Source organism: Ranitomeya imitator, chromosome 1 (assembly GCF_032444005.1).
Source record: "Ranitomeya imitator isolate aRanImi1 chromosome 1, aRanImi1.pri, whole genome shotgun sequence".
NCBI lineage: Eukaryota > Metazoa > Chordata > Amphibia > Anura > Dendrobatidae > Ranitomeya > Ranitomeya imitator.
The window spans coordinates 723,533,995-723,549,055 of record NC_091282.1 but is presented as its reverse complement, the minus strand read 5'-3'; the positions used below and the strand labels follow the sequence as shown (position 1 = coordinate 723,549,055).

Here is a 15,061-nt window from a genome sequence, read left to right as displayed (position 1 = left end):
TGGGGGTGTTTTTTTTTATTGATATTGCTATTTTATACATTTTTGTGTAATTAACAAAAATATTTATTAGGTTTTCAAATATCTCATAACTTTAAGAAAATAAGGGATCTCCTCCAAATGTTATTTCTATTAAAGAGAATATGTCAGAAAGTTTTTTCTATATAATCTGAGAGCAGCATAATGTAGAGGCAGAGAGTCTGATTCCTGCAATGTGTCACTTACTAGGCTGTGTTTTTCTGTTTCAATACAAATCAGTGTTTTATCACCAGGAGATTATCTTTACAGGACTAGTTGTCTTGTGCTTCCTAGTCCAACCACGAACTCACCACTGATTAGAAGCTTTCTGTCAATGTAAAGTAAAGAAAGAAAGAAGCCAATCAGTGCTGTGAGCGGGTTCAGCATTCCGAACTCTGCTAGATCCGCTGTAGAAAAAAATGTGATTGTATCACAACTGTTGTACCCAATAAGTGATACATCGCTGGAATCATGGTCTCTGTTCCCTACATCATCCTGCTGTCAGATTACATAGCAAGTGTCATGCCTATTGTGTTGTCTGGAAGGGGCTAATTTCTGTGGCGCTCTTTTGATTCCCCTTTTTATTATTTCCCACCTAGTTGTGTTTGTGTTAATGCCTTGAATTATTTATCTTCTTCTGTGGCTTAGGCTACACGTTTCCTAAAGGAAACTACACATCTGATCCAAATAAAAATGTATACAATGTTTTCTAGTGATCAGCATCACCAAAGGGAGATGGAATACACATATAGTCAAAAATCAAAAAGTCTACTAAATTAATTATGGAAATAAATAAAGACTTTCTAACCAGGACATGCTCGTAGTCGTTGCCATAGTCCTCAGAACTAGCCACTTGTTTTTGCTGGTTAATCCATTCCTGAAGGTCTCCAGATTCTCGGATGTATTCATGCATAGCCAAAGCCTCTTCCAGTTTTCCCCATCTATGCAGAGTAATAATAGTAGATAATGATGAAGCGCAACATTTTTTTTTTCAACAAAATGTTTTTGAAATGAGCTTTGTACTAAAATATAAAAAATAACCTAAGTCGATGGAGAACAGTTGATAAGACGAAGATACTTACACACTTACTCAACCAGTTTTTCTTAAAACTATAGAATTACATCAACTGAAAAGGGACAACTGAAAGGGAGAAGATTCAAATTAGATATTAGAAAAAAATTATTGATAGTGAGGGTGATCAATGAATGGAACAGGCTGCCACGAGAGGTGGTGAGTTCTCCTTCAATGGAAGTCTTCAGAGGCTGGCCAGACATCTGTCTGAGATGGTTTAGTGAATCCTGCATTGAGCAGGGGGTTGGACACGATGACCCTGGAGGTCCCTTCCAACTCTAACATTCTATGATCAGTTTGCTTAAGTTGTACTTGTCTAGCTCTTCCTTGTGATGGCGGTGTGGAATCGAAATGGGTACACGATGGCATACTTGATGAAGCTATTCTCGGTTACATCAATTCTGGAGCTTAACTTTAAAATTTATGGAGCTGGTACAGGGATCTAATTAGGGGCTCACCTCAGACGCAATCCAAGGATCATTAAGGGTTAATAATAATTGTCACCTCAGACATTTCCTCTACAACCTGATAGAATATACACCCAGGCACTGGAACAAAGGGGTAAAACGATCACTGGTATTCAGGGGATGCGACAGTGACCGGACCCCTGGAGGAGGTGGCTCATTAAGGTACTGTCACACTAGACGATATCGCTAGCGATCCGTGACGTTGCAGCGTCCTCGCTAGCGATATCGTCCAGTGTGACAGGCAGCAGCGATCAGGCCCCTGCTGGGAGATCGCTGGTCGGGGAAGAAAGTCCAGAACTTTGTTTCGTCGCTGGACTCCCCGTAGACATCGCTGAATCGGCGTGTGTGACACCGATTCAGCGATGTCTTTGCTGGTAACCAGGGTAAACATCGGGTAACTAAGCGCAGGGCCGCGCTTAGTAACCCGATGTTTACCCTGGTTACCATCCTAAAAGTAAAAAAACAAACAGTACATACTTACCTACAGCCGTCTGTCCTCCAGCGCTGTGCTCTGCTCTCCTCCTGCACTGGCTGTGAGCGTCAGTCAGCCGGAAAGCAGAGCGGTGACGTCACCGCTCTGCTTTCTGGCTGCCCGGCGCTCACAGCCAGACCAGAGAAGCAGAGCGCCGAGGATAGACAGCGGTAGGTAAGTATGTAGCGTTTGTTTTTTTACTTTTTAGGATGGTAACCAGGGTAAACATCGGGTTACTAAGCGCGGCCCTGCGCTTAGTTACCCGATGTTTACCCTGGTTACCGGGGACCTCGGGATCGTTGGTCGCTGGAGAGCGGTCTGTGTGACAGCTCTCCAGCGACCAAACAGCGACGCTGCAGCGATCCGGATCGTTGTCGGTATCGCTGCAGCGTCGCTATGTTTGACGGTGCCTTTAAAGCCAGCAACATCCTCCAATGCACATCCAATTGAAATCTATTGTGGAACAGAGAGTCATTAGCTGAGCTCCCTGCCCTGCACTTACCCTACAGTCACGGGTCTATCCAGCGGCATAACTTGCCGATTAAGGGCCCCAATGCAAAAGCTCCAGCGGGGCCCCCAATAATTGCAAGTCTTTAATAGCATTGGTCTTTTTGCATAGGCAAAATTGACTTTTTGGTCTCCCTAGGCTCTGGGGCTTGAGTGCAATTGCAACCCCTGCACCTATTGTAGTTACACCCGTGGGTCTATCATGCCACAGGTGGAGCAATGAAGTCAATGCACTGCGCCACCTACACCGGGGGAAGGATGATGACTGAGACACTCATCATAGGCATGGGGACTGTTAGGATTTGGTTGTTTTTTCAATGGTAGTGTGAAGAGCACAATGGGGGCATTATTTAGAGACATGGGGCCACAAAAGGGGACATTATAAAGTTTGGGGGCCATATGTGGAGACCTTATTAATTTATAGGAGACATTATTAATGTATGGGGCCGGTCATTATACAGTATTGAGCATCATGTGAGGTCATTATACAGTATGGAGCACTATGTGTGACCATTATACAGTATGGAGCATCATGTGGGACCATTATACAGTATGGAGCATCATGTGGGACCATTATACAGTATGGAGCATCATGTGTGGCCATTATACAGTATGGAGCATCATGTAGGGCCATTATACAGTATGGAGCACTGCGTGGCCATATTTTTTTGGTTTTAATTATTGTATATGAAACAGTGTGATCAGCAGTGCTGAATGGGTGTGGTTGGGAGTTGGATATGGGTGTGATTAGTTGTGAAATGGGTGTGGTCAGAGGCGTGGCCCAAAATTTGCCTTTACACCTTTTTCCCTTCTTCAAAAGTTGGGAGGTATGGTACCGCATTTCCCAGATCCCAGCCAGTACCGCAAATCCCATAGGGAATGAATGAAACCAAACGCAGTGTTGCCGTAAGTGATTCGTTACGTGGCAGATGCAGAAAAACTGCCGGATCTGCTGCAAAAGGCGACTTTCACAACAGCGATTCTTGCCAAAGTCACTGCGGATAGTGTCATACTCACCAATGGGGGAGGCAGCACTAAAAGTGCCTAGGGCAGCAGAAACTCTAAATACGGCCCTGGGGGCAATTCTACTGTTTTTGGGCACAAACAGTACATAAGTATTACTACTCTATATATGGGAACATCACTACTGTATTGTATTTTACTTTTGGAAATACTTTTTCTGTGGGACAAAAGGGAGGTATTGTTACTGTAAAAGTGGGGAAAAAGTGGGAAGGGTGCTCAGCCACAGATGTCTGAGAGTTACTTTCTGCAGAGATGAATCATGGATGAAAGAACTCAGAGATCTGTGCAGGATGAAGAAGAAAAGAGGAAATTAATTACTTCAATTGGAGACATCACCAGTGAGTCACTGGAGCTACCTGTGCTGTATATAGTGATACCTAACACTATTTGGTTATAGTATGCGAGTAATATTAGTGTTCGTACAGTGATTTGTGTTAACAAATTAGCAGGTTGGTATTATTCGGTCACTATTTGGTGGTAATATATGGTCATGGTCGGGCGGTATATGTCTCTTGTATGGATTATTGGAAATATTGGTCTTGGTATAGCGAATTTTGATAAGTAACAGGATGGTGAGAATATTCAGACACTATGTGGTGGTAGTATAAGGTCAGGGTATAGTGGCATTATTTTGCCCTTGTATAGTGGTCTTGGTATAATGGACTTTGTTCATGAACAGTATAGTGATATTTGTAATAGGGTAATTAAGTGACTTATTTAGGAACATTATTTAGATAATTATCTAATTGTAGTATTTTTCTTTCAGATTTATAAATCATTTTTAAATACATTTTTTAGGGGGTTAACACAGACTCCATCAACACCACTAGGGCCCACAGATCTAAGAAACATGCTGGTGGGGAAGCGGGACCAGGTACAAATGTTTTTCCCTGTGGCATGTCAGGCTCTAGCTACGCCAATGCAGAAGGGCATCTATGGCTCCCATCATAGGCGGACATACCGCCGGTTCAACCAATGCGGCTGCACCGGGGCCGGGGCCCAGAGGCTCCAGGGGGCCCCTGCAGGGCAGCTAATAATGAGAGCAATCTGGCCAGTTTATCCTGCCAACTTCCTGCCTTTCTTGCTGCAGTGCGAGTGCTGACTGAACGATCCTCCCACAATCCTCTGCACATTGTGGGGGGCGGGGCCACAAGATCCCAGGAAATTCAGAGGCCCGTTTGCGTGGCTGCTCCCGACACCATGGCAACCACAAGCACAACTGGGGCCCCCAGGGGCCAGCTGCGCAGTCCGGTGCAGGTGAGGAGCAGCATTCATCTCCGAGGTGGGGGGCGTACAGATATGAAGCAATGAGGACGAGACGTCTGCTGTATAACTGGGGGACAGAGCACAAGCTGGCGCCATATACCCGAGGGAGCAGAAGTCAAAGCATGCCCGCCAGGTTGGATCTGGAGCTGTTATGATTCGCACAGCAGCGGCTGAATGACATCATCATTCAGCACTGCGGCTGTGCGAGACAGGAAGCTGCCGACGATGGTGCAATCATTTGGGATACCGTGTGGTGAGGTGTGTGTATGCAGAGAGCTAACTGGTGCTGTGTGTGTGTGTGTGTGTGTGTGTGCTGAGAGGGAATGGTGTGTGTGCAGAGAGGTGAATGGTGCTGTGTGTCTGTGTGTAGGTGGGGGAGAGGGCAATGATGGGGGTGATGGGGCAGAAGGCAGTGATTGGGTTGAGGGCAATGATGGGGCAGAAGGCAATGATTGGGTTGACAGAGAGGGCAATGATAGGGTTGGTGAGGGAGGAGAAAATGATGGAGGTTGTGAATGGACAATAATGGGGGTGGTGGGGGAGGAGGAAATGATGGAGGTGGTGGAATGGGTAATGATGGCGTGGTGGGGGAGAAGGCAATGATGGTAGCAGTGGAAAGGACAATGATGGGGTGATGGGGAGGAGGCAATGATGGAGGTGGTGGAATGGGCAATAATGGGGTGGTGAGGAGAAAGCAATAATGGGGGTGGGGGATAGGGTAATAATGGGATGCGAAGGTGAGGAGGACAATGAGGGGTGTGGGGGATTGGGATGTGAGGAAGGGGGATTTATAATGGATTTAGGAACAGGGGAAGGTGGAGGAAGACGTTATTGTCGATTATTATGCCTAACCCAGTCCCTTAGTATAAAGTGTACTCACTTATGTATAGCACAGTCCCTTAGTGTGTGTGTGTTTGTATATATATATATATATATATATATATATATATATATCTTTGTCGCCTTAAAAGGAGGGGGGCCCAGACACATTTTCTGCACAGGGGCCCCAAGCTGTCTGTGTCCGCCCATGACCTCCATAATATAGTACTACGTCTTTGAGATTAATTACCTGACATTAATGGAGTAAATAGTAGGTGACGATAAAGGCCTTTCTGATTAAATTTATGGTCCTTGAACGACAAATTGATTTTCGATGTGGGTCAAATTTGGAAAGGAAGCTTGGTTGATTTGCCATAATTTGCTTGGTCTTTCATTTGTGGATGTGGTAGACCTCAGGCTGGAAAACTATGAACACGTACTGTTGGTGCTTAATGTCTTGTCTCTTCGCTGTCTTGCCCTTTCCCTTTTTCAGCAGTTATTCTACTTTCTTCTTTCTCTACTTCTCACTTTTGGAGTGATCTGGGAGAGAGACTTGGAGTAGCAACGAGTTTCACTTAAAATGGCCATGTAGGTGTAGGAACTTGTCGTGGCCACCTAAAACATGCCTGTGATATAAACTTAGTTCTTTTCCCCGAATTCCTATTTGTATTGTACTTTTCCTTTCTCATGATTCGCACTATAATTATTATGAGTTTTAAGCACTTTTTACGCTTTGCCCAACAAGAGCATGGTGTCATTGAAAGGGGTTTGATTTACTGAGAAAGGAGCATATATTTCCAGCACAAAGTAAGTCAACTAATAGATAAACTTAGATCAGATAGTCTAAAAATACATTATATCTATTAAACACTACAAAGCAGTGTGATAAATGCGCACATTTTAATACCATATAGTCTAAAACGCCACAACACATTAGACTAACATTGGCCAATCCCACGATTACCGATGGGTTCAACCAAAAGTCTAATATGTATAAAGACCCCGAAAAGATGATTTAAAAGGGAGTTAAGGATCTGGGATGTCCAATTATGAGCTGCCGATCCTTTTATTCTTTAGAAGATAAGCTGCCGCCAGAGATGTCAATACAAGAGAGCTCAGATGAGAGATCGCTGCTGTGTAGGGGAATGATGGTCAATACAGCTGCGGGAAGACATCCATCAAATGTGTAAGGGAGCTATAGTTTGTGTTGTCTATTAGTTAGACAATATTGATAAATGTACCCATTGTTGTAGGTAGAAGACATAATGATCTATTACCTTACACTTGCACAATCCTTTAGATCCTTCATCTGTGAACTTATCTTCTGAACAGGAGCATCGACTTCATCATATCCGTAGGAAGGCAGATTCTGTCCTGAGGAACCTAGCGTAGATGCCAAGTCTTGGTAGAGCTCAATCTCCTGCTGTAAGTCCTAGGCATAAAATTGGAAGAAGGTTGCTGCATTTAATCCTCTTAGATATACACATTTTTGGTTATTATTTTTTTTGCATGATTCTACATTGTAAACCTTAGAACCAGCCGTTTTCTAGAATACCTTATGCTTCTTCATCATTTTTTGGGTGGCAGACTCTTCTTTACCATAATCTTTACTGTTCGCCAATGGAAGTTTTTCTCCAATCCAACTCTCCATGTCGGACACATCAAGAAGAAACTTTCATATTGGATAAAGAAATATATATATTTAACCTTTTATAACTCTAGTCACATATCAGAAATCAATGTTTTTTCGATTTAAAAAAAATCCTATTATTATAGTACATTTACAGAGCATCTACTGGGATACAAAAGCTAGCTGCAGAAACTATTGTAAAAGAGGAGCCAATGATGCATATTACATAAAACCTTTGAAAACAACTAAATATGTATGTTTGTTATATAATGTACACCGATAGACAGGGTTGGACTGGCCCACCAGAGAATTGGAGAATCATCTGGTGCACCCTGGCTTCTCCTTCAGGAGAGTTTGTAGCACAAACCTTGCAGCTCTCTCTGGGGGGGTTATGGGGCAGCTATGGTAAAACGTGATCGCTCACCTTTTGGAAGCCGACAGAATCCTGCAGGCTCCGCATCCTCTTCTCACACGCTTGCTCCAGCTCTGACCAAGCATCTTGCAGTTTTTTATTCTTTTCAGAGATGTTACGAGACTCAGGGTGGTTGCTTGCAATCAAAGAGTTGCCAATCTCCAGGACTCGACGTAGCTGCTGTTTGTGCGCGTTGACTTCGGCTTGTAACTCCTAAACAACAGGTGATCAAATAAGTTCTAGATCATTGATTTTACAGTGCTTTAAAAGTGCAAAAATGACTATTGCATAAATGAAAAACATTTTATACACGTAATTTTTATCTGCAAACAGTGACATTCACTGATCAGAAAGTACAAAATGTAATATTCGCTTTATTTGGGCAGTTCAGGAGTATGAAGTGATGTCGTAGTCGGAAATCACTGTGGTGACTTTAAAGGGGTATGCTTTCAGAAAATCACGGTCCTCAGACATAGATTATAAATAAAAACAAGCTTTACCCATCATCCCTGGGTCCAACGCTGAGTCCCCACCACTGCTCCCGCTGTGTATTATTGGCTGCAGCACTGACTCCACATCAATGAGCTCAGTGACTCAGCTCTTGTACACGTAACGCCCCACTAAGAGCTGCCGAGCTCACTGATTGGCTGCAGCACTGTCAACGTGATGTAAGTGCTGCAATCAGTAACAGACATGAGGATCAGGAGGGGAAGACCGAGTGTTGGACCTGGGGAGCGTGAGTAAGGTCCAGTTAGCTTGTTTTTTTTTTTGTTTTTTTAATAAACTGCGGTTGGGGGACAGAGTTTTTCTGAAAAGGGACAAGCCCTTTAAGGTGCCATGACATACAGTACAGTCAATAGCAAAAATCCAACTATGGATCCTGTTTTGGCCATTTAATACCATGGACTTAATGAAAGAAAGAAATAGTAATTCTACCATTTCAATGTGCCCCCCTCTCGCCAAAGTTGCCTAGCATAAGGGTGGGTTCAACAGTTGTAGTCATGCCATGGTGAAGGTTTTTTTTTGCCACAGTTTATAGCAATTTTCTAAAATCCACAATTTTGGAAAACTACGGCAAAAAACACATAGAGATCGCATCATGTAAACCCACCATTGTCACTGCATGTTAAACAGCAGGGTAAAAAAAAAAGTTGCAGAATTAGTATTTTTTGCATTTCACCCCTCCTTATAAATAATAATACAATCTAATCAATAAGTCATATGTTACAATTACATGGATGGGAGAATTCAACAGATATTTGAATGGCAAAAAAAAAAAAAAAGTAAAAATGCTTGGCCCACAATAGACCAGACCTTAAAGGGTTAAACATTTTTACAAACCAGATGTGAACACGTTGTCAGGGATCACAATTCTTTATTTCGGGCAACCATATAAAGCATTCAGTCATACTCTCATGTAACGGCAGCTACTCTGAAATGTAATGTCCTCACTCGCTCAGCGCTGTGCACACGGTGTAAGTGAAGCGCAACTGGAAAGGTCTACACTATCAAATATTCATTACAAGGAAACCTGTAATCCACAGGATAGAAAGGCCAGTGTATTAATGATTAGATCATTGGACGCCACAGACCACAACTGCCCTCCTATGTCTAACATATTCTGGAAAATTCACAGTCTACCACAACGCTATCGGCCAAAGCAAATGGGGATCAACATGGTGCCATGTACCGTGTCCACAACCAGCAATGAAAACACTGTTCTTTACAGAGTTTCAACAGATGTGCCTAAAAAGGTCTCCTGTCTATATTGTATGAATATTTCATAATATCTTTAAAGGAAAATGCATGTGTGTTTCAGGTAAAGGTTTCCCCTAAAGGGGTTTTCTGATTTCAGAAAAAAAAAAAACATTTTACTTCAGCTGAAGTTTGTTGTGAAAAAAGAAGAAGTTTGCTGCAAAATGGGGCATAAAGATGCCTGCCGTACTTTTTACTGTTGGGAGAAACCATGCACTGTTCCATCCGTTATAAATGGATGTTCCCACACTGTCCATGATATGTCGTAAAACACTAGCATCGCACCATAGATTTGGCCAAGTTATAATAGGGTCCTTTGGGTATTGCCCAGGTTTCCTTTTTTTTTATGTGAAAATAATTCTGCATGAAGCTGATAGATTCTGAGAAAATTTAATCAGTTACTACTAGCTATGAAAAGCCCCACAATATTGTTTGGGCAATTTAGTATTTACCCTTCAAATTACCATATATATTTATCGTGCATAGAGAAATACAAATTAAGACAAACATAAAAGTTTGTCTCCATGTCAGAATTTTAGACCACAGAAGTACTATCACTCATCCTAATCATGGTACCTTATGCTTCTGAAGCATGCTCAGAGCCGCATCCAATGACTTGCCAAAATGTGTGGAGCTGGCAACAGGCATCTTTTCATTGATCCATGTCAACTCGAGGTCACAGTAGTGATAAAACTCATACTGATCCACTTTGGCTTGCAGGAATTCTCCTCTTTTGGATAAAGGATCTTGCAGGGATTCAAACCTGAAATGAGAATATGCAATATATGCAATATCCATATCCTTTTTTTGTGTTGATAAGTGTTAGTGATATTCTTTTTACTGTTGACCATAAAAAATTGGAACTTTAGAAGTTTATTGTCGCTAATGAGATTCACGTTATTACAAGCTTTTACGCAAACATTCTGATAATCATAATCAAATGTATAGATGTTTGCTGGTTGTCAACAGTCATCAATGTGTGGTAGTATTGCACTGCAATACATGGATGGGCTGGTCCACCCAGAACTAGAGTGCTGTTGCTTGATATTTAAGACCCCAACCAAGAACACCCCCATTTATGATGTCCACAATGCCTAACAAGGTACACACAATATAGATGTCTTTATCAGACAACGTCTTTGTCTGAAAATAGCATGCTCTAGTTTTTATATTGCTTAAATTAAAGCTTGCAATAGACTTGCTTGATTTGTCTGCTGTTATTCTTCTACAATAACAGCTTTTAGATTTGATAGTGTACAGCAACTTTCCATGCAGTTGTTACAGTCTAGGAGAGGGGTTAACTCTTAACATCCCAGTCAGCTCTCTCCAGCCCATTTACTTTTATACAGAAATTAGCTGCTCACCTTCCTTCACCTCTTTCTGAAGAGATTCTGTTATAAATTACCAGCCCAGTAGCCTTTAGATCAGGACTTCTAATCATGGCTCTCATTGTCTAGAGCTGTGTGCTTTTTCCAATGCCCTGTTATCTCTATGTGTAAATACAGTGATAACAGTGTGGACTCCAAACAAACCACTGAGAGCTGAATATGTGAGGCCAAGTTCACACATTCAGTAATTGGTCAGTATTTTACATAAGTATTTGTAAGCCAAAATTAGGAGCATTTTTCATCCATTCCTGGTTTTGGTTTACAAATACTGATGTGAAATACTGGCCATATACTGAACGTGTGAATGTGGTCTTATTGCAGAACTGGGGCTGAGCTTTAGGCTGGAGACACACTGCCGTATCTCTGGTGCGAGAATCGCATCGTAAACCTTGTACTGGCTGAGGGCTCTCCTGACGTGAGCTTGACAGCTGTACAATATAGTAATCCATCATGCTGTCATGCCCGGGTCAGGAGAGGTGCCGGCCAGTCCGTGCAGTGCGATGCGATTATCGCACGAGATATACGGCAGTGTGACTCCAGCCTGAAACTTGTGACTCAGCAGCGATCTCGCTAGCGATCTCGCTATGTGAGACGGGGGCTTTACCCAGCGGGACCTCAACGATCAAAAAATGGTCCAGGCCATTCCGACACGACCAGCGATCTCACAGCAGGGGCCTGATCGCTGCTACATGTCACACATAGCGAGATCGCTACTGAGATCGCTGTTGCGTCACAAAACTTGTGACTCAGCAGCGATCTCGCTAGCGATCTCGCTATGTGAGACGGGGGCTTTATAGTTTTACTAGTACTACAGCTTGAGGCCAGTCTCACACGTCCAGATAATTCCGGTACCGGAAAAATTGGTACCGGAATTATCTGTGTCCGTGTGCCGGTGCGTTTCTGTGGCACATCAGTGTGGCACACGTGCGGCAGATGTGTGCCGCCCGTGTGCCCACTGGGTACCACACGCACCGTGCCGGAGACAGCACTAAAGTTTAGCGCTGTCCCCTGCATCGTGCTGAAGCCCCATTCATATCTTCCCTGCAGCAGCATTTGCTGTGGAGAAGATATGAATAATAGTGTGTAAAATCCAGATCCAGGTCCCCACCCCCCTCCCATCCCCTGTGCGGCCCCCCGCTGTGATTAAAATACTCACCCAGCTCCCGGCTCCCTCGCTGCTTCCTGTCCTGGCCGCACCTTGTACTGTATGAGCGGTCACGTGGGGCCGCTCATTTACAGTAATGAATATGCGGCTCCACCCCTATGGGAGGTGGAGCCGCATATTCATGACTGTAATCGGCAGCCCCACGTGACCGCTCATACAGTAGAAGGTAAGGCCAGGACAGGAGGCAGCGAGGGAGCTGGAAGCTGGGTGAGTATTTTAATCACAGCGGGGGGCCGCACAGTGGGTGGGAACCTGGATCTGGATTTTACACACTATTATTCATATCTTCTCTGCAGCAAACGCTGCTGCAGGGATGATATGAATGGCTGATTCAGCACCAGTGGGGGGGCCAGTGCTTAATGTAGCGCTGTCTCCTGCACGGCACACGGACTGCACACGGACAACGTCCGTGTGTGGTACGTGTTTTACACGGACCCATTGACTTTAATGGGTCCGTGTAATCTGTGCGCTCCCACGAACACTGACATGCCTCCGTGTTTGGCACACGGAGACACGGTCCGCAAAAAATCAATGATATCTGCACAGATGCATTGATTTTAATGTGTGTACGTTTGTCAGTGGCTCCGGTATGTGAGGAAACTGTCACCTCACATACCGAAGCCACTGACGTGTGAAACCGGCCTTACTACTCACCAGAAATGGCAAAACCGGGTGTATGTGTTCAAATTTCTGCTGCTAATAAAGGTGTTTAATTATCAGCAGTGGCAGACTTGGACACATACACCCGGTTTCACCATTATCTTCTGTTTTTGGACCCATGTCCTGCGGCAGCTGATCCATGCTTTTTACATGTTGTTTAGTTGCAACAAAACAAGGTGAGCATACCTCTCCCCGGTACACCCCATGTTTTTAACAATTTAAGATCCTTTTTGTCCTTTTTTTGCTCTCCAGATTTTCTTCTATACTCAACAGAACTGTCACTCAAAGAAGAAAACCCACTGTGCTAGAAACTAAGAAAACTCAGGAAGCTGCAGAGTTGTGTGCTGCTTAGAGACATGCTGAGAATACCCTCTTTAATACATTATTTATGGGTATATCATTTTCTCATAATAATAAAAAAGCATGTAAGCCCTTTGGTTTAGAAAAAGGCTCAGACACTTATTTTTAGGAGAAAACATCAAATTCTTGATTAAATGTGTAGAATTCTTTCTCTGAATGTTAATCCAGTCAATTGACAATCAAAATCAAGAGGGAAAAATTTGCTCTTTCGGCCAACTGGATCATGCAGTATGGTCGTATGCATACCCCATTTTCATAATCTTATTCCATCCCTCGGTTGAACCTGATGGACATGTGTCGCTCAACGACGGATCCTGCGCTGTCTGTCGTTGGCTATAATGGAAGCCTATGGACGCCGCTGAATGTCAAAAGCAGGAATCCAGCAACGGATGCCGTCTTTTGAAACTGAGCAGGCGCGGAAGAATTTCCAGTCAGGGAAATTCTCTCTCACTCTCTCTCTCTTTCTTTTTACTATTGATGCTGCCTATGCAGCATCAATAATAAAAAGATATAATGTTAAAAATAATTTATAAAATAAAGAATCATGATATTCTTACCTTCCAGCGTCCCCCACAGCCTTCACAATGTTCGCGATGCTCCCTGCAGCTCCCGTTCCCAGTGATGCCTTGTGAAATGACCAGATGACATAGCGGTCTCGTCATCACAGGTCATTGTCTTGCAAGGCATTACTGGGAACGGGAGCATCGCGAACATCGGGAAGGCTGCGGGGAACGCCGGAAGGAAAGAACATCACGATTTTTTATTTTTTTATTATTTTTAACATGGGTTTTGTTGTGTATGCATTTTCGCAGCGGAAAAACAGGGCAAATACGCATACACAAGGTGTGCACATAGCCAATTCTGGCAAAGACTGCCGTGCACCCGTTTTTTTTTACAATCGGCACAGGATCTGTCTTTACAACATTTTGACGGATTGTGACTGATTGTAAAAAACGGAAGTGTGAAAGAGGCTTAAGATGAACCTTTCTTCAAAGAGATAGGTCCGGTGTTGAGGTGGTGCTAATCGATTTGCAGGACCCAGGACATCAAACACATTAGTAATCTGTAGCCGTCAGCTGAGGGCCCTGAGAACCACCTTCTACCTCCTGGCTTCCCTGGCTCCTCTTTGATAAGCTGGCAAGGTGCAAGGACATGTGCCTCACACTGCAACAATGACATTGTTCCAGTCTGGCTAATCAAATAGGAACCAAGGAAGCTGGCAGGCAGGAGGTGGTTCTTATGGCTCCCTTCCAGAAGGCCTGAGATTCCCAACAAGTATTATCTGGTGTGGATATTCCTTTTAAAATTTACCTTCCTTTCTTACCACAACTCACCAGTAATGGCCTTATTATTTACTTCCTACAGTTTTTCAGGATAGTAGAAATACCATAAATTGAATTACCTTCTTAGATACTTCATTGTTTCATCCATGATCCCTTGCGAGTTGAAATGATTGGTGGCCATCTTCTGAGCCCGTGACACGATTGAATTCATTTTATCAGCCAACTCCCTGCTTTCATTTTCCAGCTGACGATGCTCTTTAAGCAGGTCTCGACTAGTTCTCAGGTCATGTCCCGACTGCGGTGACTGCAGAACCTTTTCTATCTTCTCAATCTTCTCTTTGGCATCCTGGATTGGAAACATAATGAGGGGTTGCACACTTTATTAGTCTTCTCTTTCTAATTCTCATTGTGCAAAAAAAAAAAAATTGCAATAGAAAAGCATAATGCATTACTTGCATACAGAGCTAATCAATATCTGAAATAAATGCATGATTTTTCAGGAGTAGATCGTTAATAAATAACGTGAAATGATGACTGCCAAGATCAGGGTAAGTAAGCTCTGGTGTCAAGTAAAGTTCAACTCCCATAAACATCAAACTGCTAAACTGGATATCGCATGGAAATATATCTGGGGTCTCCTTCGTATCAGGTTTGGACAAAAAAAAAGGTGGCTCAACTTTAATCACATCACCGAGGAACAACATATTCTATTGTCTATTATCTTTGATATTTTTCCATTGTTATGAGACTCAACAGTCTGCTTATTG

General features: G+C 43.2%; 1 protein-coding gene across 3 annotated transcripts in view; it reads right to left on the bottom strand.

Moving 5' to 3' along the window:
* The window catches only part of SPTBN5 (spectrin beta, non-erythrocytic 5), a 436,876-nt gene that overhangs the window by 236,126 nt on the left and 185,689 nt on the right, over nt 1-15,061 (bottom strand). For all 3 annotated transcript variants that reach the window (XM_069732520.1, XM_069732522.1, XM_069732521.1), the window contains exons 23-28: nt 14,414-14,640; nt 10,015-10,201; nt 7,696-7,896; nt 7,197-7,313; nt 6,919-7,073; nt 824-956 (exon numbers count right to left, since the gene is read on the bottom strand). In XM_069732520.1, coding sequence (XP_069588621.1) covers nt 824-956; nt 6,919-7,073; nt 7,197-7,313; nt 7,696-7,896; nt 10,015-10,201; nt 14,414-14,640 — 1,020 coding nt within the window. The remainder of the gene's footprint in view (nt 1-823; nt 957-6,918; nt 7,074-7,196; nt 7,314-7,695; nt 7,897-10,014; nt 10,202-14,413; nt 14,641-15,061) is intronic.